The sequence below is a fragment of the Haemaphysalis longicornis genome, unplaced genomic scaffold, assembly GCF_048455015.1.
Source record: "Haemaphysalis longicornis isolate Haplotype H1 unplaced genomic scaffold, Haemaphysalis longicornis Haplotype H1 scaffold_4, whole genome shotgun sequence".
Lineage (NCBI taxonomy): Eukaryota > Metazoa > Arthropoda > Arachnida > Ixodida > Ixodidae > Haemaphysalis > Haemaphysalis longicornis.
In genome coordinates, this window is record NW_027526361.1 from 164,028,124 (window position 1) to 164,055,726 (window position 27,603).

Below are 27,603 nucleotides of genomic sequence, written 5' to 3' on the forward strand. Positions count from 1 at the left end.
TTTCTGAATGAATGACGGCAGAAAGCCAAAACTTATACGAGAGCGAAGCGCTTGTAATAACAGAAACATAGCTTTGGCATTGACCGTTGCGAGAAAATTACAAAAGCTGCCTTTTTGAAAAGGTGTTGACGAAAACTTGGCACGCACACCGCGCGATGACGGCAGATGTTCGCGTGACGGCAAGCTTGACTGCTGTACTGATGATGGAAAGGCATTTTCCGAACGAATGCTGGCAGCAAGCCAAAATTCATTCGATAGCGAAGGACTGATATAATAACAGAAACATAGCGGTGGCATTGGGAATTTCGAGAAGAAAAAACAATAACTGCATTTTTGATAAGGTGCTGCTGAAAACTTGGCATATTAGAGAAAAGCTACTTTGATTAGCGCTTCTTGTTTTTAAGCCAGAACTTGGAGGGCTGGTATGAAACTGTATGCCCTTTATTCGCCGTTTTTGGTGTAAGGATGGCAGTGCGGACACTTACGTTGAAAACATGGGCAGCTTTTTTTCGCTGCGACAGGGTCAAACCGTCAAACCGTACGTGTTCATTTTCGCTGCGCTGAGCCCGCGGACAGAACCGTCCGTGGCATGGCTTAAATTGTACGCGGCAGACTACGGGTCTAGCGCTTCGCCTATCCTCCTTAGTTGTAATCAGCTGCCTTGAGACAGATCTAAGCACGGTATTATTACACAACATAATTTTAATTCCGGGCGCGCATGCCATTTCCCTCTATGCCATTTCACTCATAGCTACGTTGGCTTTCGTCGGGGAGAACCAACGGAGAACGGGGATGTGCGATATCTCTTTTAGGTTGAGATAGCTGGCTACACTTCTCAAGGTCAGCCTCGTTTCGGAGACTGGTGCGTGCCCAAGAAGCGGTATGACTGCCGGAATGGGTTATATACGAGAAGCAGTAAACATAACTCACAATATTTATGCATTCATGGGCGATTTAGGTTGACAAACCAACTAAATGGCACTTGTTCGGGCTTGGTTTCCAATTGTAGCGGTGGTGCAGTGGTAACGCGCTCGTTTTTTGTTGCAAAGTTGGTGGTTCGATCCTCCGGTGGTCTGTTTCTTTTTTTTTTTTTTGCTAACAGCACGATATCATTTTTTTAAAACGAAAAATGTGCCTGTTCTTGGTAGTTTTTAACCAAAAGTGATTTCCCCCAAAGTGATGTCGGAGGTTTATTCCACAACTCAATCGCTCATATTCAGGATAGCCCAACAAACTCAACTTTTTGCTGGGTATGGCAACCTTATCTTTCTATTTACATTGCTTTATGTGTCTATGTTCAAGCCAGAATTTGTTTCGACGCATTTTGTTCACTTCGCGCCGTGTATGAACTGCGTTACGAAAACACCAAGGCACAGCCGAAACCGAAACCTCGGCCTCAGCACTCCACTGCTCCATCCAGCAACATCGCCACGCCATCACGCCGCCGCATTCCTTTCTTCCTGGCCGCCGAGACGGTGGAGTTGTACGCGCTTGTCGAGTGGCTTTGTTGTGGTTGTTTTGAAGACAGCGAAGACAGATATGTCGCCTGTGATTTAAGGTAAGTGACTAGTCAACTTTTTGCACTTTACTTGTGTATTTAACGGGGCAGGGCTATTCCGTTCCGTGTTAGACGTTTGCGTCGTCGGTTAGCCCTAATGTTTTTTGACAGCGACTGATTTTGAGGGTTACGTAGATCTGCCTTTCGACCGCGGATATTGCGTGCGGGACTAGAAACAGTAGGGCTGTTCGATTTACAGTCCCGGACTCACCGCCGATTCCCTGAAAGCAGTCAGGCATTCGATTTTCTTGTGTATCCTTATGGCTTCGGGGAATCATCGGACTCCGGCGGAATATCCGCGGTGAATTCGAGTCTTTAAATCGAAGAGCCCTATGGACCTTTTTCCAGTACCGGTCCTCCTAGCGGCCGCCCCTGCGAACTAAAAATGGCAGTAAGGCAGGCCCCCAAAATGCGGGCTTTCGGAGAATTCGTGCACAAAATACTATCCTGGTCCTGCAGTCCCTCCCGCGCCCCCCCCCCCCTCCCCCCCTTTCACATGAATTTCACGGCAGCAGGGGCACGTCCCCCTATCTGCAGTGGTCGAAGGACCTCTTTTTCATTACTTTTGTTCCTTTTCGTTACTCCCTCACTGGCAGCCATGCATGTGCTCGCAGTGTGGTCAGCCTCTGCACCTTTGCTGAGAAATCTTTGCTTCTTTCCTTGGAAAGCCTTTGTATGTATGCGTGCACGTACGAACCCACCACGAGCTGAGAAAGAGAAAAAATACAAAAGCGCAGAGCTAGAAAGCATAGCCGCTCCCCGAGCAGAAAGTCGAGGGGCGCCCTTTTGTTAATTTTGCCGGAGGCGCCTGCCAAGAATGGTGGACCGGCAGCTCGCGCATGCGCAGATCGCTACTGGAAAAAGGTCCATTGTTTGTGCCGTTTGTAGGCTTTTTGTTGAGCGAAGTAGGACCATACTGCTACGTTGGCTAAACGGTTTGGTGCTCGCAACAACCGATCGCCAATACGCGCGGTCGACCGCTCCAGGTTGAGTTCGCAAGTTTTTTTTTTTTGGTGGGTAGTTCTTTTTAAGGAAATGTAAATTGTTCTTCGCATCATTTTTCGTACCTGGACTGGAGTGGTACGCTTTAGGTAACTTTTAGCCGAGGCACATAGCAGTCTACACTACACTGCAGGGATTGTCATTTTTCAAAGCGGTCACTCAGAAAAGTGCACTGGTACAAACAAGGCTCTCTGCGTTCAGATTGAGGGTACGATGGCTGAAATTGGCGTCACACTCGCAAGCCCCGCATGTGCAGTGAATGTTTGAGTGTTCCAATCGTTCGATAATCGCATATATGTTTGTGCATGTGCATCAGTAGCACCAAAAACGTTCATTCAACCCGAATTTGCTACCACGTCGAAACTACATGCGTATCGTGCGTCTGGTGCAGAGGTATAAGCAATGCTGGCCGCACGTGGGGAGCGTTTAAGCACTGCAACATTCACTACTGTCTCCGAATAATTCGCGGCCACGCGTGTTGCTCAGTTAAATTTTGTATTGGGCTCTCATTCTGTGGATGAGTGCACCCCGCACAAGAGCAAATGCTTCAAAAAAAAAGTGGGTCTCCTCTGGACTGGTTAAGGCCGAAGGTCTCTTTCTAGTAGCTTGTGTACATAATTGCACAGCAAATAATACACTCTGTTAAAAACACGACTTGATGTAAATAAATATCGTTCTAGAAAATATGCTGCTGAGAATAGATGGGAGAACAGCCTTTTCTAGATGGTTAGATCACACTGAAAGTTTTTCTTAATTTTTCAGAAGAGGATAACCTCTTTCTCATCGCAATAATTTTTTAAGCACTGGCTATTGTCATTATTGGCAGTAATGCATTATTGTCATGTTTCAAATTTTGCGGCCTATACCAATGTGTATCATTTTTGAAAATCGTTTCAATGGGTTTGATGTCAATGTGAGCACAACCTTAAATCTGGTTCCCTATGCTTCCCTAAGACATCGCGGCCATTATTAAGGACTAATTAGATTCATGTTTTGAAGGAAAAAAATTGTTGCCATGATATTGACGGTACCAGCTGAAAACATGCACCGACGCATCATGTGGGCTTCAAGCACTGCGTGGGAAGAAGAATTGAACTTGGTTTAAGCTGCAATCACCTAGAAGAGACTTTAGAAACAAAAAAAATTGCTTCACTTGTATTGTTGTTCAGCAGTTCATCACAGCCTTTCCAGCCTCCTTTGGCAGAATTGTTAGGCTGTGTATAGCGTTCCGTCTAGACGGAACGGCAACTGTCACTAAAGTTCCGTCCGGAGGAGACACAACTCGCGTTGAGAGCAGTCTTTCTTGATTTTTACCCATCCAGCAAAACAGCTACCGCTCACTGACTAGCCAGAATCACTGATAATTATTAATCATTATTAATAATTACAGATGATCGGACTAACTCTAGCTCAATCTGGACAGATCTCCAAGTCGCCACCCGACGCCCGCTTCACAATATTTCAGCGTGAGCAGTCGGTCTTGATTTTTACCTAACCGGCCAAACCGCTTCCGTTCACTGACTAGCCAGAGTCACTGTTAATTATTAATCACTGGTAATAATTAGAGGAGATTGGGTGTAACTGGCGATGGCTACGTCGGCCTTGGCTCCAGTGAGCGGGAGCGGCTCGGCCGCTTGAGTAAAAAACCAAGACCTACTGCTCTCATCGCGTGAATTGTAAAGCGGGCGGGAAGTTTTGCTATTACAAAACGCTAACCACGGCCACACACACACACACAAAAAAATGGTGCGAGAATCGAACCAGGGCCTACAACGTTCGTAGTCAGCCGCGGAACCACTACACCAAATCCCAGAATGAGAAATGGCGGCTAATTGGCTGGTTTTGATTTGGCGTTCAGTCTGGACGGAACTTTAGCAGTTTTTAGCATTCCGGCTGGACGGAACGCTAGGCACTCCCTAATTGTTAAGGCAACGTTATCATCATTTAGGTCTGCGCTTTGTCACAGAATCGTGGAAGCAATTTGCCTTATAGCAATGAGAGAGCTCATCTCGGCACCTTTTTACGCATACATGAACTGGTCATAATGAACGGCATCTACTTCCAAAGAGAGAATTGAGTTAGAAGCTTGATCGTTGACATTGTCACTATGCTGTGATAGTCACTTCGGCCATCCTTACATCCAGGTAATGTGGTATTTTAACGTTCTCATATTTTCGCTTGGAGTGTGAAGAACACCTTGCTCGACACCTTAATATCGCATTTAGAACTTTGAAGGATTAAGGCTAACGCAACTTGCTTGTTGTTTGCCACTCACTTCTATTTTGCAGGCTACTGACTGTTACACCTTGCAGTGGAGATCAGCTGGCATGCCCTACTTGGTGGATGGACCTATCTGGATGGACCTCTCATCAGATGTCACTGGCTGTTTTTCAGGTTGGTTACAATAGGTGAGCACCTAGTTCTATACAATTGTAGTGCAATGCTATGACGTGCACTGTGAAATTCAGTTACCAGAACTTGCCTAATTTGACCGAGAGTGCAGTGCTTTGGTCTTCCAATAGCACTGTATATATATGCTATGCTGGTCGGCATCTTCATTTCAGCAATTCATTGCTCTCCGAGTTTGGAATCAGTGAATTTGGATGTATTGTATTTAACGTCTTTATGTATTGTTTAACATGAACCTTTGCTGCCATTGTACATTGGACTGCTGAAACACAAGCACGAAGGTGGGAGTTCTTAGTAAAAAAGAGAACTAGGATGCACATGATGCAACATTTAGAAGTGACACAGCTGCTTGATATCCCCCTTTTCGTGCAGCCCACCGAATGCTCCTCTCCGCCTGTGAGAACGATAGCTCTCTTTTCCTCCGCCGCGTCGCCTGTGGTGCACGCTATCGGTGATGCGGTGGCGTCAATTCGGAAAGTGGCCACACAATCAGCCATCCGCGCTACAGTTCTTGGTTGGGCTGTTGTGTTATTGCGCTTCATGCTTCACTTCAGACACCTTGCTGAACAGCTGCAATCACATATTTACGTGGAGTAGATGCATGGTCCTTAACATGGGATTGCACTATTCAGCTTGTTTTACTGGAATTTTTTATTCTGTAGCCTATTCGTGACCTTTGGGCTTTTTCTGAAGGAACTTGGGGCTGCTGATGACGACAGGCGAAAATATCAAGGTGGCGTGGGACAGCTTAATTTTTTCCAGGTTCGGCTCAATGTGTGATCAGCTTAGGAGCCAAACTGGGTTCACAAGTGACAACTTTTATTGGATCTTAAAGAGGGCCTTGAGAACAAAACAGTCCCTAACTTTCTGCATTCCATCAAACATCCCCCTCTCTCTCTCTAGAAAATTTGTTCTAAGGTTCTTTATGAGGTGGTTTGGTCAAATAAAAGGAACGATGGGTCATTTTGCCGCGCTGGATGTAGCAAAACATGCTGATGTTGTAGTGTGTTGTCAACCGACATGCCTAGGAACATGGCGCTGTTTGTCTGGTGGCTGTCTGTGACAATACGGATAATGAAGAACCCTACCTCTTACACAGTTGAGCACACTAAAATTCAGGTTACGGAGCCGGTCATGCTTCCTGTTCCCGGTAAAAAAATACCCTAAGGGGATAACGTCAGCCGTGGAAAGCCCCCGCAGGACAAACCAAAGGAGCCTGCAGGCTAATTCAGTGGCACCACCGGTTCAAGGTTCACAGCTTATATCAAGGCCGAAAATATGTCGACTTGGCAGCCATAAATTACTTTTTCCTGTATTGACATTTCGTCAGTAATCAGGCTGCAGTATGGTTCTTTTAGTGACCGCAAGCTTTGTCCCTCCACTTGAAGCCGTTCCTTTATTAGGTTTATTACTCGAGTCTCTTGCAGAAGGTCCGACAAGATTTTTAGTGTGCTTTGACACGGCAGCTTCAGCAGTTTTTTGTCCCTCACATGCTCGTATCCTTTACAAGAAGTCGCCTTCCACAACACTTTGCCGCAACGTGGGTTCCTGTCTAGTTAGCGCGCCTTATCACTATTGATAATCTGTTCCATGGCAAATTTGGCACACCCGTTCTCCTTCTTGTGCGGCTTCCGAAAGGGTCTTTAGTGCTTGCACAGCTCGGTTGTCCTCATAGTATTGAACTTTCTCTAAATTCATCACAAGTTTGCTGAAGTTTTTGCAAGCGTTCGTTTAGTCTGCACTTTCATCTCAAGACTGTGTGCGTTTCTTTTCGTCGCTTCAATGCATCCAACCAGGTTAATGTCATCTGGCCTTCTTCACTTTTCAATTTAACGTGTTCCTAACCTTCAACACACTCGCCTGAAGCTACATTTTTTTTGCGCCTGGTATTCGCTGGCTGCGCTTTGAGCATAGAATTCTTCTAGACGAGGGTGTTTTGCTTCTTTCCCACCTGCTGCTAACGCATGTTCTCTTGAAATTCTCGGTTGCATGCATGCACGCTTGCATCTTACTAAAATCCTTTCCCGGGAAAGGCATTGCCACCATGCGATGCCTTTTAGAGCAGTGCCGGTCAAGAGCACCCTTCCATGACCTGAAGGGAGCCCTAGCAGGATGGTTTCCACTTAATTTGTTGAAAATGTTTTTTTTCTGCAGGCTTTCTATTTTTATGGCAAAGAGGAAGGGCAGAAGCAAGGGACCACATCGGAGTGACCATCTCAGAATGTTTAAGGAGGTATGTGAAATGTGAATATACATTTGTTTTGAGTTGATCTGGATTGTATAAGCTTTAGTGTGTAACTCAGTTTTTTTTTCTTTTCAGCTGCCCACCTGTTCGAAGATAGTCACCGTATTTGATATTTAATGATAATATATTCAACTTTAAAACCAAGTTTGTTTTGTGTAATATTTTTAAGCACCCCAGCACACACATCTAAGCTCTCATAAAATGGTTAAGTTTTCAGATCATTGTAGCAGGATAGCAGAAAAATGATCACGACATGAATGGACAGAGCAAAACGCATACGCAAGCTTACTTATTTGCTGCAAATCTTATTTTATAAATTTATTCGCAAGAAATGAAACCAGTTTTTAATTAGCATTGCATAGCATCTTTCCTTTTCATGTCGTCATCATTTTTTGCAATTTCGCATATCTGCCGTCATACTGTCACCCGAGCTGCCAGCATCGACGCTACCATTGCCATCAGCTACCGACGCATGCCGTCATCCATCACCCTGCCAGCATGCAGTCATCTGCCATCATCCATCACCCTGCCAGCATGCAGTCATCTGCCATCATGCCATCAGTAATTCCATTACCATAATCCACCATGTTGATTTTTGATGGATTCCATCAACTCCACATTTTCAATAGGGCTGCTTGGTGGTATGGTATCCTCACCGTTATTCCTCCACCTAACCGAACTACTCAAGCCGATCGAAGGCATGGACCACGTGTTCTACGCCGACGACATCACGGTGTGGACAAGTCGCGTGGGTTCAGACGCCTGGTTGGAGTGGGCGCTGTAGAGAGTGGCAACGACCACCCACGAGTACGCCAAGACCTGCGGCCTGTGCTGCGCTCCACAGAAATCAGAGCTGCTCATGGTGCAACCGGACAGACCGAAGAAGGAGGCGTCGCCGAACATGACCATCTCAATCGACGGCACGCAGATCAAGCCGACCGAGCACATCCGCATTCTGGGCCTGGTGCTGCAAAGCGACGGCATGCCGACTGCGGCTTTGATAAAAATCAAGAATACGTGAGAACAGATTACTAGCATGATAAGAAGAGTTGCCAACCGCAACAGAGGACTCAAGGAAGAAGATGCCTTGCACCTGGTGCCGGCTTTCGTCGTGTCGCGCGTCACCTACTCCACCCCGTACCTCCGGCTGACGAAAGCGGACAGGGAAGCGCTCAGCGCGACCATAAGAAAAGCAACAAAGCCTCTATGGGCATGCCGATGTACTCGTCGACGCAACGTCTCATAGACATGAGACGTCGCACGCTCAACACCACGGAAGAGCTGATCGAGGCTCACCTGTCGAACCAACAAATACGGCTCAGCAAGACCGAGCACGGCCGGGCCGTCCTGAGTAAGATCGGATGGCAGATCGAACCACAGCCAGCGACGGTGGCGCTCCCTAAGGAGCGGCAAAAATCAATCGAGACTAAACCCCTCCCCCGTAACATGCAAGCAGGAAGGTACGACGAGAGCTGGAAGAGGACCCTCGGGTACTCTACATCGACGCTTCGCTCCCGAAACACGGCACGAAGGCAACGGCGGTCGTCACCACCATCGACAACCTGGTCACCAGCGCATCGATGCACACAAAGGACCACGGCGAAGCAGAAGAGGTGGCCGTGGCCCTCGACCTGGCTACGCCCGAGACGAAGACCGTGGTAACCGACTCTAAGACGGCATACTCGCGCTATCGGAGGGAGAAAGTCTCTCCCGTGGCACTAGCCATTCTAAACAAACGAAGACCACCGGGACGAGCGATAAAGCTCGTGTGGGTCCCGCCTCACTCGCAGGTGGAAGGCAACCTCCTGGACGACCACCACGCCCGAGAAATGTCAATCCGGGCCGAGAAGGAGCTACTGCACCTCGCCACGGGCTACAAAGACATTGTCCAAATGTACCGAAACGAGCGATGTAGGCTTCCCGGTCCGTATCCGCAGCTGGACAGACCAGTAAACGTTGGGACAGACGAGAGCAGACGATCGTTCGTCCCATGCAAGCGGGGTCGCTGGCGCATCCTGTGCTCCTGAACAGGATGCACCCGGCCGAGCACGACAGCTCATGCCCATTCTGAAAGGAGAAGAGTGGCACTCTCGCGCACATCATAGGGGAGTGCACGAAACTCAAGACTCCCCCCCCCACCTTTCCTTCCCCCACCCTTATCCTTAACCCCCTCGAGCGATGGGAGACCTTGCTGTCCAGCCCCGACCTCGCCACTCAGTACAGACTGGTGGCCAGGGGCCAGGACCTGCTAGATACATATGGGTCCCGTGACTAGGGAACCACCCCATCTGGTGCCTGCGCGCACACACCTACTTTAAAGGGCTCAGTAAACGTTGATTCTCTCTATCTCCTTTGGCATGTCAGATAATATGATAAGCGTGCTTCCCAGTAATTTTTCTGAGAGAACCTTTGGCGTGTTAGTTGAAACTGCATCTAATAGGGTTCATGTGCCGGAAAATGGCTTGCGGTAAGGTGGAATTTTGAGCTGCGTTCTGTTTGTTGCGAAAGTGAATTCTCTTAGGAAGGCATTGTCACCACGAATTTACTGTTCAATATATGTAGACGATGTTCAACTGTCCTTTAAATCCTGTAACTTATCTGTCTGTGAGCGCCACGTCCAGCTTGGTGTTAACAATATAGCTGGCTGGGCAGATAAAAATGAACAATGGGTTTAAATTCACTCCAGGAAAGTGCACGTCTGTGTTGTTTTCCAAGAGGCGTGGCATTCGGCCGTTTGCAGACATCAAACTCAATGGTGTCTCAATTCCAGCCAAAAACGAACACAAGTTTGTAGGTGTAGTCCTTGACAGATCCTACAAAATCACACAATTTAAACAGAAACGCTTAAAGGCAGTGACAATCTTAAAAGTTCTATCACACACTTCATATGGTGCTGACAAACAACTTCTTTTACGTGTTTTTGCTAGCTTAGTAGGCTCATGACGGGACTATGGTAGCGTCGTCTACGGGTCAGCAAGTAAAACATCCCTCAAAATGCTGGACCCAGTGCTTCATCTAGGGCTTCGCCTGCCATGTGGCACCTTCCGCACTATCTCGGTTGAAAGCCTCCGTGTGGAGTGTAATAAATGGAACTTACAACGTCAGCGAGCACACAAAGATCTCCTTTATGCTTTAAAATCTAATCAATGCCTCACCATCATTTTAACTATGTTCTTCACGATACATCAATAAATAAACTCCTGCTAAATCGACCCCCGGTTTCTGGGCCATTCTCTTACAGAGTTGGACAGGAAGCGGCAGAGCTTGCTGTCTCCTGTTTAGATACCATCAAAACTTCTGTAACATACTTCATAGCACCATGGTATCTCCGCCCTGTATCATGCTACATATCTTTTACACATACAGAGAAAAACCTAGCGCCCAGATGTGCAATCCTGCAGCACTTCTTGTATCTGCAGCAGAAGTATCAGTGTTCTGAATTTCATACGGACGCCTCTAGAACTGCCACTCTGTCTCCTGGACTAGCTTCAATTTCACGCATGGACTCAGCTTCAATTTCACTAAAACTCTGAATAGTAATTCTAGTAGCTTTAAGGCAGATGCCTATGGTATACTTCTTGTTTTTAGCCATATCCTTCGAAGTCACAGCCCGAAATTCATTATCTATACAGACTCCTCATGTGTTGTGCGTGCATTTTCGTCTCCAAAGACTTCCAAAAAACACGTGCTCAATCTTCTGTTCAATGCCATTATGTCTGTTAATGCCCACAAATTTGTATTGGCCCTTTGCTGGGTCCCTGGCCACTGTAGTATAGCGGGGAACGAAGCCGCGGTTCAAATGACCGCATCTGCTACACTCTTGAATAGAGTAGACATAACAACATTACCCTACACCGACCTGAAGCCACACATCAGACAACAACTTCGCAAAACATGGCAAACACACTGGAGTGAACAGACAGACAACAAGTTACAGGTAATAAAGCCACACTTGGTACGGTACACCTGTGACATACGCAATCGATACACATAAGCCGTTTTGGCATGATTTCGGATAGGGCACACACATGCAACACTTCCACCTGCTCACTGGACCTCCAAGACCTCTGTTTAGCAGGTGTGGAGACAGCCTATCCGTGATCGACATCCTCATGCAATCAATGCAAGTCACTAGAAACAACACGACACGAACACTTCTCACAACTATACAAAAAAACACATTCGACTACACCCATTGTACCTTTTAAGAGACGACCCCATAATTGCCCACAAGTAACATCTATGGCTAACCGCATGCTTGGATTTTATAACATCTAAGGCCAACCGCATGCTTGGATCCTTAAAGCGAAATTTTTCCTTAGCACCTTCTTCTCTCAAAAAAACAGTTATATGTTACTTACGTGCGCCCCATGCTTGAGTATGCTTCGTCAACCTGGGATCCTGGATATACTAATCTCACTAACCAACTTGAAGCTGTACAAAACCGTTCTGCGAGATTTATACTTTCTAACTATCATCGTACGGCCAGTGTAACTGCTATGAAATCCAGCCCGAACCTAACTCCTCTCGCTACACGTAGAAAACTGTCCTGTCTGTGCATATTTCAGAAAGTGTATCATAACAACCATGTACTCAAATCACGCTGGATACAACCCGCACGTTTCATATCTGAACGTCTTGACCATCGTCACAAAGTTCATATCCCGCACTAAAACACTGTCACCTACTCCCATTCTTTTTTACCGAAAACGTGCCGTGAGTGGAACCACCTGCCTGCTTCATTAGCTTGCATTACTGACCATTCCCTGACCATTCCCGGAAAGCATTGTCAAATTCAAATTTGTTGTAAGTTTTTTTGTTTTTTTTGTCTTCTGCTTCCTAGTAAGGAGTGCTTTTTCGTTTTTGTTGTGTATTGTTTCTTCCTTTAGTAGTGTATTGTATGATTGTGTCGATCGGCCGTTTCTTAGTTCTTTTACGGCGAATGATGTACGTTTACCATTTGCTTTTCTTTTGCTCCAAAAGTGATTGCGTGTACGGCTGCGTTTAGTGCATTTGCTCTACTTTCTTTACTGTATTTTTTGTGTCTGTACAATGGTTAAACACTTGTCGCGTGCTTCTGACATCATTTTTGCTCTTTTATGTGAGCCCCTCCCCTCTACAATGCTTCTATGCCCTGAGGGTAAAATAAATAAATAAATAAATTAGTGTACTCTTAAGTTTCCTAGAGATGTGATGTTTTAAATGCAGAGCATTTTTTTAACTCACATGTAGCGTCCGATGTCCGTCCGCAACAGCTCAGCGCGAAGGCGCACCCTCTCCCCCACTCCTCCTCTCCCGCATCACGCTAACCTCCTCGCTCTCAACAACAGGTCCGCACCCCTCCCCCTACACTATATAAGAAAATAATACTTACCGGCGCCAGGTTTCGATCCCACAACCCTGCGGGCGGAACGCAAGGTACATGGTGCTCTACCCACTGCGCCACAAAGCCGTTACAGAGTGGAAGGCTACGAACGCGCCTTATATCCTTGACTCATTCAAACTACGTCAAGAAGCTTCTGATACAACGCATTCACTACCTGTGGGCGGAACGCGAGGTACATGGTGCTCTACCCACTGCGCCACAAAGCCGACACAGAGTGGAAGGCTACGAACGCGGCTTATATCCTTGACTCATTCAAACTACGTCAAGAAGCTTCTGATACAACGCATTCACTACCTGTGGGCGGAACGCGAGGTACATGGTGCTCTGCCCACTGCGCCACAAAACCGACACAGAATGAAAGGCTACGAACGCGCCTTATATCCTTGACTCATTCAAACTACGTCAAGAAGCTGCTGATACAACGCATTCACTACCACGAACTCCCCAAACACTAAACGTTAACGCAATACACCCACCCCCTATGCGACGCATTTACTCGAGTCCCCCTCGCGGGGAGATGGGCCCTTTTTTACCTCATTTTTTACCATGCATGTTGACACCCTGGCTGTTTACACCAGTCATCTACATTGTCTCTTATGTCATTTCACGAATATTTTTAGTTAAATGTTTAACATATACTACCACTTCGTCCTCGTAAAACCCCTTTTCCTTGGCGTTCCTTGCCCTTAGTCGGCCTTGCGCAATAAAAACCAATCACCATCATCATTGAGCAAAAATAACGAAGGGGGAACCGGTGGGTGGCCTCCTTAGTTCAGGAGGCCGCCTGCTCGTGTGGCCCGCCGTGACAGACTGCGCTGCTCCTGCTGGTCCGAGCTGGTCGACGCGCATTCCTACACCTCCGGAATAGTCTAAGGAGAGGAACAGGGTGTGGAGTGCATAGGAAAACGTGGTGCGAAAACTACCGCTTAATTTAAACTGCGTGGGAAACTTTAATGCGCGCTGGAATCTCGGCACACAGGCGTTTCCACATTTCGCCTCCATCATAAAAATAGCCGGAGCGGCCGGTACCGAACCCGCGCAATTAAAGTCAGAACAGCTTAACACTGAACCAACGCGGCGTGTCCTTTTCTCAGCAAGCCAGTCATTTAGTTGTTTGCTGTCGTACTGCCGTAATTTTCGATACACATGTTTTCAGGACACCTAATGTTAACACTGAAGGGCTTGTTTAAAATGTTACAAAAACATTTCGTATGTTTCAAAGTGTGGTTCAGCCGTCCTTCGATGCTTAAATTCCAGGCGCTGTTTTTTCCCCGAGAGAGAGGTTTTATTTCTATTCGATGTAGCTCTACCAAGCATAATTTAGCATGCGAGAAAAGGTTAAACCTGAATGTATGATTGACGAAATTGAGGCGAGGAGCGCTCACACTGGCCGCGGTCGTATAAGCACCAAATGCATTCATCTGCGATGCAGTCTCTGTACGGAGCAGGCGGCGCTCTGTCTACGGCACGGGGTAACGACTTCCCCGTAGAACAAAACCGATGCGGCCCGTGGTCATGTCGATTTATAGAAACAGTCCGGTAGCGCCAGAGACCAATGCCTTTTCTCCCAGCGAAGTTTCGTTCCTCTGCGTTTTTCTGCGGCTTGCTCGGTGGCGCCTCTGCTTCGCCCGCAGCCGCCGGAGTGAAGCAGGGCAGCGGCTCCATCGGCTGAACGGGGGGGCGAAATGCCTCCCTTGGGCACACTAACAATTCTTCCGAGGATTCCGTCCAGACGGCACTCCTTGGCGCTTCTTCGCCTCCGGCCACTGTCGGCGCGTGTTGTTTACCCGCCCTCCAATGCGGTGCCACAATAGCGATGGGCCAGGAATAATGGAGACCCGACAAAAAGTTTTCAGCGTTCAGCGAATCAAGTTTCAACAGCGCCATTGATATTCGAACCGCGGAGAACCGCGTCGTTTTTACGGGGCCCAATTGCGGAGTCCGTGGACAGATCAGTCATGGCTGTTTATTTTCCTATGCCTATTTCATTTCCCGCGGGAAGTTCCTTTACCCACTCCCGTTCTCGGGGGCGCCTTAGAGCAGGGTTTGTGTGTCATAAATTTACGGCCTAGTGCGGCAGCTGTTATTTTTGCCGCAGACAAAATTGGGGTTCATCGTTTTTGGGTCCATCCATTTATCAGGTGTACTGGCAAAAAATCATTGTGTTTCATCAACTCATAATTAATGCACACCTACGTTACTTGCATGGTCGTTAACGTGTTCAAGCGCACGTATGATCATGGTTTACCCAATCGAATCCTCTTTATTGACGTTCGAACGTCAGTAATGAAAACTCCTCTGTGAAGAGTATTCGTTTTTCCAAACATAATACACTTCTATAAACAAGGTCGGCTGGTTAAGCAACGATAGCTGACTGGTTTACTTGGAATGCGTGACGAACCCTTTTCACGTTATTTCGTCGGATTTTAGCATGGTGGCTCTTGGTTGGCTTGCCTGAGTGGCTGTTACACCTGGCTGCGCGCCTTTCAACGCCGCCTGGCTCCGTCGTGTGGCGCGAGTCGCCGCTGGAGTGGACGCGGCAGGGCAGACCGTGGGCCTCCAGGAGCTGTTCGCTCAGCGTTGCGCGGCCTGTGGTCCGTTCAGGGGACGCGACCCAAAAGCGAAGGAGGAAGAGACGCGGGTAGTGAGGCGAAACGGGGGCCCCTGAAGCGAGCCCCAGCGCTTCAGGAAGAACAGCCGGGAGGGATCGAGGGCGGCTCGTTAGTCAGGTGGTCTCCCGGTTTTTGCCTCCGAGCCTCCCCGGGAGGGATCGATATCGACCGGTGGCTGCGACGCTGGACAGCGTGCCGAGCTTCTTGGACTGCTTCGCTCACGGGGCGAGACGAGGGACACCGGCCGCCGTTAAGTAAAGGCCGCCCTGGCCATGCGCTGCTCCGTTCACTCGCGCCTGCTGGGCTGCGCTTTGGCTGAGAGTCCCAGGGACGCCGCCTTGGGATCACTTTTTAGTTTGCGCAATGCAGTTCGCAAACGCCACCTGTGGATGCAGGAAGTTCTCAGCAGAGCGGCACTCAGCTCATCGAGCTTGACGCACTCGCTGTTTCTGAAAACGGTGTTGTATTGCTTCTAGGCACGTCTGCAGCGCGGATTTGGGGCACAGAACCGGTTTGCACCTATTCTGCTACTAGCCGTTTCTCCTGTCTTCACCCGCGAAGAAAACAAAAGCCCCTTTGACGTATACATGCACGCGATTAAGTTATCTGGGAAACAAATTGAATAAAAGAACACGCGGCAACACGAAAGAATTGGATTGGCTGGGAAAAACGTTTATGTGACCTGCAGTAAAACACGCGCTCTTTGGACGCGGCCTACGTCGTATTCTTGGCGCACCTGCAAGTGTCTCGACTCGCCTTTTCAGGCTGGCCGAGTCCTCGCCTGGCTAACACCTCGAGGACCCGCTGGATGGCCTTGAGTTGCGTTTCTTGGTCTGGTTTCCGCGTCACCCATTCGAGCGACTGTGGGAACGTTCGTCTTCGTGCTTCAGCTGGATGCTTGTTGCAATCCCACAGAATGTGTTCCATGGTGGCTCTTTCGTCGCGGCACACCTTGCATTTGTCGTCTGGGTACGTGTCCGGGTACATCTTGTGTAGTAGTGCTGAGTTTGGCAGCGTCCTTGTTTGCAGTTGTCTGAACAGAACAGCCTGTCTCCTGTTCAGGCTCTCGTGCGGTTGTGGTATTTCTCTTCTTGCCAGTCGGTACATTTTGGTGATTTTATTGTATCCTGTCATTCTGTCTTTGTTGATGTACCACATCTCCGGCCATTCCTCTCGGTCTCGGTCCGTTAGTTATCGTGCCCGAGCATTTGCCGTTTCGTTGTGGTTTGTGCTTTTCTCCGATACTTTCCCGGTGTTGGCCGTTATCCACTTGATTCTGACGTTTCGTTTTTTTTTTTTCTTTCGTCTTTGGGATGTTGAGGGCCTTAGGGCTGATCCTTCCTTTGGCATAGTTCTTGACTGCTTCTCTTGACTCACTGACGCTTGTTCTGCAGTCTTGATCAGCAAGGGTCTAGGCAATGGCTATTCCGGCGGCCGATTCAGCCTTCTTGCTGTTCACACTGGCTGCTGTTCTTCTCTTCCTTTCGTTGTCCATCACTAATGTTGCATAGCGATCATTGCTGGCGTACTCCTCCACTCCGAAAAAATTGAGCGCGACTTGGACAACGGCAGTAAAGAAAGACCACGGGACAAGCGCTCACTCCAACAAACGCATAAAACAGTCCACCGACATACCACAAGAATTCTGGAACTTGACCACGCCGTTTATATCAATGCATTGCCTAACTGGCGCAAATAGTTCAGAGTGCAGCACAGAATAGAATAAATCTTCAACGTCAACAGAAAAGGCAAACCCCACCGAATCGTCATTCATAATATAATCCATGACTTCAAGTGAATTCTTGGTGATAAATGGGTCGTCGATGTTAAGGCTACCGAGATGCCTCTTTAAAAACCGGATTAAATGCGACTGCAGAAGAACGGAAAGTTGGGCTAGTTGATATGTGTCGGCAAGCTTAAGCAAATTTAAAGGCAACCTGTTTGGTTTGTTTATAATCACCATCAGAGACAGCATTCCCCTATCACATCCATGCAGAAAAACGAAATTCTAACGCGGGAATCTTTACGAAGAAGCAACGGGTTGAAAGTGCTTGCCGATTCCTAGAATTCCTCACCAGGGCCTATTGGTACCGATATCTTGGTGTAGTCATATCAAGCAACCTAACATGGTCCGATCGTATACAACTCGTCAAAAGCACTTGGTTATATCAACAAACCTCTAACCTCCTGCACCGCCCCCCCCCCCCCCTCGCTCCTAAACCCGAAAACTGGCTTATGAAGCTTTCACGCGTACTAAACTTGGAAGTTACAAGGAAGAACTTTAGATTGTCAGATGGAAAAATATAATTCCTGCGTTTTTGAAGCCGCCCCTTTCTATAGGGGGGATTTCCCGTACTAGCCGGGAGAACTTCCCAAGCGTTGTAGTCCCACACAAGGGCTGAGCGCCAGGCCGAGGAGGCGCTTGTACCTATTTTACCGTTAGGTTCCCGGCGCCACCAAGGCACACGAATGCACATGGTGCCTTCCACAGCCACGGTGGACGCTCAAATCGCAACCGCCTGTGGCAGGACATGCCGCCAGGTTCTTTCACCCCCGGCAATGCGCAACGCGGCACGATGGCCGCGTGATAATAGAGTACAGAAGGTAAGTATGGAAAAACACCACAGCGTCAAGCGTGCAGGAAGCGCTAATTAACCCAAGGCGCCGCCACGACCCGTCAACGCTGAGCAGACGACGCTTCTCTTCGCCGAAAGTGAGAGAAAAAGCCGTCGAATTGCAAGATTTCTCCTTCGTGACGCGAATGTGAGACCTGATGACGTACACATGAGAAGATGGCAGATCCCAGAAACATGCAGGAAGGGGTGGGGAACGTGACAACCAACTTTGCGACAAAAGTACGAGCTTTCCGCTGCTCGTCAAAATGTACTTGGCACTGACGACGTTGACCACCCAACCTAACGACTGCGCTGGTTCATTTAGCGTGCTCAAAACCCGTTTATGGGCCGCTTTAACTACTGGAGCGTAACGGGGCCGCATTCGTTGACTATGATTTCGGGCGGTTTATTCTAATCTTCAATGGCTGCACCACAAAGGATATGTTGAAAGCGTTATTTGACAAGTTAAAGAGGCGACACGATGAAAGACCAGGTGGCAGGAGAACTTTACTGCGTTGTGAAGGGAAATTACAATATAGTTTGGGTAAAACGCACAGTCGGGAAGCTTTGCGGCGAATTGCGAGGAAAGGAGGTTGCGCGATATATTAATACTACTAATACTTGCGCGTGGCTTGTATTGGAAAGGCATAAATCTAGCTGCACGATTTTGAAGTGCTTAAGGTGAAACAGTTAAGCAATTTTGGTGAGCGCTCCAAACAGACGATGCATATTCAGGTTTCATCATTATCATCATCAGCCTGTCTACGCCCACTGCAGGGCAAAGGCCTCACCCCCCAGATCTCCAATTATCGCGGTCCTGTGCTAACTGCGATAAATTCACCCCGCAAATTTCTTGATCTAATAATAATAATATTGAAACTTTATTCCTGTTTTATAAACAGGAATGAAGTTTGTTCCACCGTCGAGCCAGCCTATGGTACAGGGGCGCATGTACCCTTTTAAAGAAACCGGTGGGTATCTGGCGGCCCAGGATTCGAACCTGGAACTTCCCGCTTTGAGACGAGTGTTTTACCATTCGACCATCGTTGTCGGTACAAGTTCCTTTCTTTGGCTCAGAGGTACAGCACTCGCCTCATATGCAGGAGGTACTGGGTTCGAATCCTGGTACCGCCGGGCACCCACCGGTTCTTTAACGGGTACAGGCGTCCCTGGTCGAGTGCGGACCCTTGAAAGAGGAATTCACGCCTGGAAAGCTGCCTTTACCCTTGCGAGACGACCCTGAGCCTTGTCCATGACGTGACATGACATGACGACGCCGACATCGACGTCGGCGTCTTCGGTTGGCGACTTCCAAGTTGGCAACCGCCTTGTCACACGACGCCGACGTCGACACGATCACGCCGGCCTACCGAAAGCCCGCGTTGTGTGACTGACTCGCCAGCCGAAGACGCCGACGACGACCGATAGGCCGCGTCGGAAATGAACCGAGGAGCGAAAACTGCCCACCGACAACAATAGTGCCGTAATAAAAGCGGCTTTGTTTCGTTAGTTGCTACAGTATCATCAACTTGGTAAGGTCTATGAAGTGCATACAGCTCGACACATGCGACCCGTATTTCGGCTTACGACGCGCTCCGTCCGTTCGCTTTGGTGACAATTTGTGTTGCACACTGCATTTCGTGTGCGACCACCAACGCTTGTAGAAAACATCAGCGCAGTTAATTGCAGAAGCGCAGTTACGGAAGGTTTATTAGGTCCTAAGGAATCAATATCGGTTTACAGTTTACAGTTTACAGCTCGTTTACAGTTTACAACCACTGAAAACTTCAGTTTGTTCAAGTACTTTACAATGAAATTTTGTTGCTGTGTTTTGAAATGCCCATGTAGTACGGGCAAATAGTCGAGGGAGTGCGATATCCCCGCCGGTGAGATCTCCTTTCATGTGCTGCCCAACGACGAACTTCGGCGAAGCAAGTGGCTACGTTTTGTGAACTTTGCAAACGGAGGAGAAAGAGAGCTAAAGGAAGTACGAGTGTGCTCGCTTCATTTCCGAGGAAGTGATTACGGCAGGGACCCGGACATGCTCGCGCTCGTCGCCGACTTCGTCACCGCAAAGCGCTCTGACCTTGGGGAAAAAAATTGCCGTACACACCGCGCATTGACGCTCGAATCTTTCTGGTCGGAGCAGAGAGCTCGAGCGAACGGCTTTCCATACACGACACCGGCCAACTGGCATAAGCGATACTGCTACTGAAATTGAAAATACGGCACATACGTACCAGTCTGTATTCGTCCGTCCCGACGGGGCTGACGAGGCAGCGGTGCCGACGGCTGGGCGTTCGTCTGTTTTGGCTATCGCGGAATGGTCGCTTTCCCGTCCACCGCGTATCCCACAACTCTTGCCGCTCGTGCACTTTGAAGCATTCAGCGTTCAAGTGGTGTGAGGGTGTTAAATGCAAGCCCGAGCTCCTCGGCGAGAGTTCTCCGGATCAGGCGATTCCATGACTAGGGCTGCGGGTGCACTAGGTTCTACTAGTATTTTTAAAATGGCCGCCGTCTCGGTCGACTCCCGCGTGTGGGTGCTATATGGAGTCGATATACTAAGTATCTGTTTCATGGACCGGCTCGTATGACGCCATTGTTCACGTGACGAAATGTGCAATTTTAGCGGGAGATTTAAAATTTTGGCTTAAATTGCCTTATTTCTCAGTGAATAAAGCATCATTTGCTTCCGGGAAAGCGCTTGGGGTACTATGAAACACCTAATCTTTCGAATAAAACAAACTTTTGTTTTCTCTTCATGGCTCCTTTAATGCCTACATGAGTATCGTTTGTTCATTTCTCATGCTGCTGTTCCCCTCGTTAGGCATGTTGAAATGTGGTCCAACAGGTTTTCCTGTATTCTAATGAGTGTGAAATTGCCTTTGCCGCTTTTGCACGCGGCTATGCCGAAGATTTTTAGGTGTCAGTTCTTAGTATCAACATTCTGCGCTACCTTAGGGTGATTTTTCACCTCGGCTGTGTGGCATCATCTATTGTTTGCGGAGAGAGTTTCCTGCGGTTAGAGCCCACCGGAATTGGAAGTGTAACTTGAAAATTTTCGTAATTGGATGCCATAATTTTTCGGCTTATTATTTAGACCTCCCTTGGTTTTCGTGACAACGGCGTTAGCCTTTTGCCCCGTTTTTAGTTAGGTGACGCATTGTTGGTGCCGTCAGCAGTTGTTCTAGGGGGAACTTCGGTGCTATGGCCTCAGTTCGCGCACGGCTGGTGACCGTGTCTGCCGATACAACCACCCACGGGGCGTAGAATGAACACCACTGTGTTCCCCCTGAAATCGCGTATCCTTTTGACAGCAATGCTGTTTATGTCGACACAAATCCGTCCGATGGAGACAGAAAAGCCATTGCGCAAGTGAGTGCGTCCCCGACGACGACAGCCCGGCGACCCCTGCGTGAGGCACCTGGCCCAACCTTCGCACAGTGGCCTTAGCCAAAAAAATACCCAGCGCACATGAGCGGGAGCATCAAGGCGAACGCGCGGTGTCGTCCAGGCTTGCGCGTCGGCTTACACCACACGAGGAACTCCCACCTTCGTTGTTGTCGGGTAGCGACCGGCGCGCCGCACGTACGCCACGCCGAAGATAATGACGATGAATCTGCCAAGCATCCCTTCACAGTTCACACGTGGAGACGGCCACTGGACCCGCTCACGAAGAAGGGGAGGTCTGCCAAGGCCAGCACGCGCTACAAAAAAATTGACCCTACGCGGCTGTGTCGTCGGAAGTCGACGACGAAAGGAATGACGGTGATTGCTACTGAATAAAACACTGCATGCATTTTGTGTACTTCACAGTGCAGACCAACGGCTTTGCACTGCCAGGGTCCAGCTGCTCACTGTCTCCTAGGGTCCGCTGTCAGTACGGGGAGATGGTAGGTCGACCCCAAGCTAAGCTGTTTCTCTTACCTTGCACCATTTGTGCTAGAGAGAGAGAGAGAGAGAGAAAAACTTTTATTGAGCGACTGGGGTTAGGGAAGCGTGGTGGCCGCCGGTTGGAGGTCGGCGGCGACGATGGCACCTCGTTCCACCAAGGCGATTTGAACGCCCGAGTCGGAGCTACCCAGCGCACCCTCCCATTGCTTGTCACGGGTGATTAAAGGGGAGTGATTGGATGGACATGCCCACGTAGAGTGGCAAATGTGGTGCGTTTGCCACATGCGGGGCAATGAGGTGAGGGCTACAGGGAAGGGTGGATGTGATGGAGCACCGCCCTGCAGGGAAAGGAATGAACCTGAAGAAGTCGCCAGGTACGCGCTTGCTCATTGCTGAGCTGGGTATGCGCCCTTGTGCGAGCTGCGCAAATTGATTCTCTTCTCCGCCATAGTGTCCTCGCCCGATTTCCTCACTGGATATCTCGCTTCTCCGTATTCCAGATTCAGAGAAGCCCTCGCACCCGGCTGACTCAGCCGTAATTTTCGTTTGGCAGCGTTCACGTTTTTACAAGGACGCTTCAAGAGCACAGCTGAGAGCGGACGGCTAGTACGCACGCTAAAGTGGCAGAATGCGCCTCCTAGTGTTAAATGTTTGCCTGCAGAAGATTTACGCAACGGGGAGGAGCCCACGTGTTGCGCGGCTCCCTCACTAATGGGGAGACCAGTCATCGCCGCTGAGCCGTATGTTGGGCTTCGTGTTTCACAGCAGCTGCTAAACCAGTGCTCACTGCCCTCTCTCTCGAATCCTGCCGCTCCTGTATCCTCTTCACCAGCTTTCCATATCGCACTCTATGCCATCTCCTGCGCTGTGTCCTTCATGCGCTCCTAAGAAAGATTCCGTAATACACCCCGTACGCGACTAACAGGTGCATAAGAAGTGCGCTTAGAAAAGGTGGGAGCAACATATTCGGACACGTAAAGGTCAAAGCATATGAGGTGTTGTGCTCTTTCAGACGAAAGTACGGCGCACCAGATTCCCTGAACGCAACCCCGACAAAGTAGGCCCTTTTGGCAGCCCGGAAAAATCCGTGCTTGTAGCCAGGCATTAAGTCCACGGTTCTTTTGCCTCGTCGGCCAGAACAGCGCAAAACAGGAGACTCTCTGTGCTAGAACACAGGAAGCAGGGAACTCGTGTTTAGCGTGAGTGAGGCTGCAAGTGCCCTTCCGGTGGTGGGCAGGCGTGCTCTTCTCAAGAGCCGGCGAAAACTTGGCAATCATCGTTTCGGCGGCCTGTGAAAGCCCACAGGAGGCGGGCGTTCAAAGTGCCCGCTGACACAAAGGTGGGGCTCCCCGTTGGCCCCGCGAAGATTAAAGAGCGTAACGTCATTAGGACGCCGGGCCGAGATCCATCAGCCAGCGAGGCCTGCCGCGGAGCAATGAACAGGGGTGCGCTTTAATGAAGTCCCTAATTGTTGGCCGCTGCTCGGAGAAAGGCCGATAGAGCCGGGCCACACGCGGCGGTACACGGCCATCAGGTGAGCGCAGGCTTCGGCCACTCCGCTCGGACAAGGGCGAATGAGAAAGGATACCGCGCACCGGCGACTTTCCCGAGGGCCCGAAAAGCAGCGGGAGAGTGGTGGAGGAAGCCACGTTGATGACACGTTATGTTTGAACGCTGTCGTCGGCACATTGCCGGGGGTTCACTATATTGGGACAGCGTGCGGAACAAAAGAGTTTCGCCACTGCACCGAGCACAGGTTTTAAAGCGAAGCTGTTGGCGTCTAGTTGGGCAGAAAATTTCCTGTCGTAACCACACCCACAACGATTACCCATGCGACGTCGCTTGAATTCGCACACATGGCTTCATAAAGAGTGAAACCAGACACTCTGGCAGCCGTTCCCTGGGTTGTTGCGGGGGCAGCGTCGCATAACCGAGTGAACGAACACAGCAGCGACGACTGAAAGAAAACGGACAGGAACGTCTAGAGAGGGGTGAGGGGGAGGGCGGATGCGCACCTACGGCGTCGCCTCTCTCACTAGTTCCCCTCACTTTTGTTTCATGCGTCGCCGCCAAAGAGCGCCCTCCACCTCCCGAGACGCTGTTCCGTTCGCCACTAATCCAAACCACGTGAACGCCGTTATCATGCATTATGCGGTTCGCACTTCCCACGAGGGCTTTGAATGAGCGCAGGTGGTAAACCCACCGCTGTGATCATTGTCTCACCGTCTGTATCTCCGTTCTTCGTGTGGGCGTAGCTTAGTCGGTAAGACGGCGAGCTCCCGCTCCGTTCCTCTCTTGGGTCTAGGTTCGATTACTGGCGGAGCCAGTAGTTCCTTTTCTTTTACCTGGAAGTTTGCTGGTGACGGGGACACGAAAACTTCCTGGATAGTATAGGTATACTGCTTCGCAGTAAAAACCCAGGGGGGCCCCAGCAGTTCCCGCCAGAGACGCCAAGCGCATGCGTCAAGGTAATGTGGTAATGTAATCTGGTCAAGGTAATTTGAAGAAAACACGAAACAGGCATTGAATCCGCTTTATAGGTGATAAAGCGCCCTTGAAAGCTGCGACGCCCCCTCTCCCCCCCCCCCCCCCCATGTGTTTCTGGTAAAGATTATCTTTGCGCATTATGTTTGAAGGCTAGGCAGGACAAGTGTCGCTAAATAGAGCAGTTCTTGCCCAAGACGACGAGCGAATGCGTTAGGTTAGGCAGGGCCCCGCAAACGCTTCGTACCCTCCACCATCAGCCCTTGTAATGGTTTACAACAGCTTCGCTGGACATGTACTTTCGAAGGGCGGGGTGGCGACTATTTTTTGAGTTCTCTCTTCTTTGAGTTCTCATAACTCTCGCCGGATAAAACCAACTGTTTTTAGTTCAGAGCACTTTGTTGCCAGCTGCTGTAGTTTGACGGCGGCGTTGGCCTCGCTACCAAGCGAACGAAGGGAACACCGAAGACCGAAAGAAAACCGAGGAGGAAAGGGTGGCGAAATTGTGAGTGGGAGGTCGGTATGCCGAGGCGGCGCGAGACGCTCCTCCGAAAGTGTGAGGGGGAGGCCTCGTTACCGATTGAACGAGTGGATAGAAGACTGAAAACGGAGCAGGGAAGCGTGGGGAAAGTGCGAGGGGGAGGGCGGTATGCCGAGGCGGCGCCCGACATGTCTCTGACAACCGGCCTCGGCGTCTAGTGGCACCCGAGAAAGGAAACGCGAAACTTGACATCCATGAAAAGCAAGCGTCTTGTTCTTTCATGTTTACAAAACCTCCCCACGCGCCCCGTGCCGCCAGTTGCAGGTAGTCCTGCCTACCACGGGGGTTCAGACAACAGCCTTTGTGGAAACACTACCGCAGAGATCGTTGCTTGAGGAAACACGGGATTTACTTGAGCAGCAGAACCAAACATAAATGGCACAGGGGATACATTCGCCACACCTGCCCGGAGGCTTATTACGGCACGGCGGGACGAACGGCTGTCCACCTGCTGTCGTGTGGCCGACTGAAGGTGGATGGCGGCAACTGGCGGCACTGCCGCCTGGCGACTGCAATGACGTGCCACGCCCCCCTCCATCTCACAGTCTTTCAACCGTTCGTTCACAGATGGCAGGAGAGCCGGCACGCGGTAGTTCAAACAGGGCAACGCGAGCGCTCCCAGGGGAGAATCCCTACAACGTACATCGGTCCTTCGCCCCTTGCGTCGTCGTCCTCTTTTCATGGCTTAGCCGAACCACGTGGCATTTGTGCCGAAGGTTCAAACACGATGCGTGGTGGTGGTGGTCGTGATGGTTGGTTGATCGTAGGATGTAGCATTCTTCAATTATATGTTCAGTTAAATGCAGAGCATTTCAGTAACTCACGATGTCACCCGCGTTGACGTCCGTCGTAGTCCGCACCGTCCTTGTCCGCACCCCTCCCCCTACACTATATATAAAAAAATACATCCGGCGCCTGGTTTCGATCCCTCGACCCTGCGGGCGGAACGCAATGTACATGGTGCTCTACCCACTGCGCCACAAAGCCGACACAGAATGGGAGGCTACGAACGCGCCTTATATCCTTGACTCATTCAAACTACGTCAAGAAGCTGCTGATACAACGCATTCACTACCACCAACTCCCCAAACACTAAACGTTAACGCAATACACCCACCCCCTATGCGACGCATTTACTCGAGTCCCCCTCGCGGGGAGATGGGACCGCAAAAAACAACGCGTTGTGGACTGTGCAGTAAGGTGCCGGCTCGTGCGAGAACCGCTCACGCTGTTCGTTCCAGGCAGGGGGCGCGCGAGCACTGCGAAGGCGGGAAATTTGAACTGCTTTGGACAAACCTCCGTTCAATTCATCAAGAGAGAAGTGAGACAGAGAGGAGAAGAGCGTGATGGGTAGTAGCAGTAAGCGGATAACGGTGCCACAGGCCGTTATGGCGAATCACTGCTCTGCATTTACGACAGCTTTCACGTTGAGTGGAACGGCTTTAATTTTTTTGTTAGTCAGGCGAGTGTGTTGTCCCATGTTTGAATTCTGCGTTCGTGGTTTCTCGCAAGTTTTCTTCTTTTTTTTTTTCAAAACGTCCTGAACAACGTGCTCGGCGGCGCCGACACTCTGCGAGATAATGGCATAGCAGGCCGCGCCGAGGTGCGTTCGCTGATCACGCGATCACTTCTTAGGAGACAGCAGATATGCGCCGTGACCGAAAAGACTGCATTTCGCGCTGCGCCCAAATTTCGCATTAGGGCGTATATTATTCCTCAGCCATTTTTTCTTGACCTCTTTGACAACATCACCTGTACTGTTTTAAAGCAGGTTTCGCTAATTAAACGTCAGTTTAATTACGCAAATCACCGAGCTAGCAGCGAAGTACATCGTATGCAAGAGGTCGGATTACGGCAATGTTTCGGGAAGTAATCTTGTCGTCTGCTGCACTGCCTGCAGAATGCACCAGAAAGCAATAGATGAAATTACCAGTCTTAACTTCGACTTCAACCGCAGGCACAATAAATGTTTTTCCAATCCAATGTCACACCCATCGAGCGCGCTCCCAGGTACATGACAGGCACACCAGCGAGTGTGTTCCTGCTGTCTAGCGCCAAAGCGCTATGTGCGAAAGTGGTCGAACATAATCACTTGCGACACAGGCCATGAATACTGCTTACAAAGAAATAAAACATTGAGACGATTGTAGTACATAGGGTAGGGCAAAGCGCTGTGTTCGTAGTGCCACCTTATTCATGTTTCTCCAGTGAATCGGCCAACTTCCCACCGGCTTCTTATTGTCTCGTCAGTGTGATTAGGCCCTGAATCTTCAAAGACGTTTCTACATTGGAGGATATTTGATTCGTTGAATGCGTACGTGTCTCGTCACTAACTAGCTACCCTGCGCTGATCGTCTGACCGTGCAATAAGAGCGCAGCCAAACCGAAAAGGAGCCAACCAGTGGGCACGTTGCTACCTGTAAGCAGCGGTGGCAGATCCCGATTGACGTTGAATTTTCGCCGATCCCTCATTTTGGAAATCTCTCTTTGCAAGCGGTCACGGTTAGCTGTGGGCCCCTGGCGTGCGGGCGGCAAGTAGGCTTCTGCGCTCATCGGGTGACCTAGAAGCAGCCCAATACTTGGACATTCGCGCTCGTGGTTGCTGCAGACTCAGTGAGGTACGACCACGTGACGAACGCGTAGCGCAGAATCACGCGAGACTCGGCCGCCAGGCGCAGAGGGCGGCTTCGTGAAGCAGTAGTGCCACGGCACGGGCGATGGGAAGACGACGTGTCAGCGCGCGCGCTCGAGGAGAAAATTGAAAGAGCGCGCGGATCACGTACGTTACGTTTGTTTTCAACCGTCCGGGGGGCGGAGAAGAAAAAGGCCAAGTTCGCTCGGCCGACGTGCGTCCGCA

At 49.7% G+C, this 27,603-nt stretch overlaps 1 protein-coding gene and 1 long non-coding RNA gene across 3 annotated transcripts in view; one reads left to right on the forward strand and one right to left on the reverse strand.

The window, feature by feature from the left end:
• Positions 1 to 1,460: 1,460 nt before the first annotated feature.
• LOC144179487 (uncharacterized) lies at positions 1,461 to 7,847 on the forward strand. Of its 2 annotated transcripts, XR_013324259.1 has the most exons (4): positions 1,461 to 1,558; positions 4,849 to 4,968; positions 7,124 to 7,202; positions 7,290 to 7,847. It is a non-coding gene; the product is annotated as an uncharacterized LOC144179487 (long non-coding RNA). The 2 variants fall into 2 exon arrangements; XR_013324258.1 differs by lacking the exon at positions 1,461 to 1,558 and having other exon boundaries at positions 4,090 to 4,968.
• A 2,127-nt stretch (positions 7,848 to 9,974) lies between these two features.
• LOC144180083 (uncharacterized) overlaps positions 9,975 to 27,603 on the reverse strand; it is a 61,564-nt gene continuing 43,935 nt past the window's right edge. The window contains exons 2-3 of the mRNA XM_077708491.1: positions 15,055 to 15,189; positions 9,975 to 10,027 (exon numbers count right to left, since the gene is read on the reverse strand). Of these exons, the coding sequence (XP_077564617.1) occupies positions 9,975 to 10,027; positions 15,055 to 15,189 (188 nt within the window). The remainder of the gene's footprint in view (positions 10,028 to 15,054; positions 15,190 to 27,603) is intronic.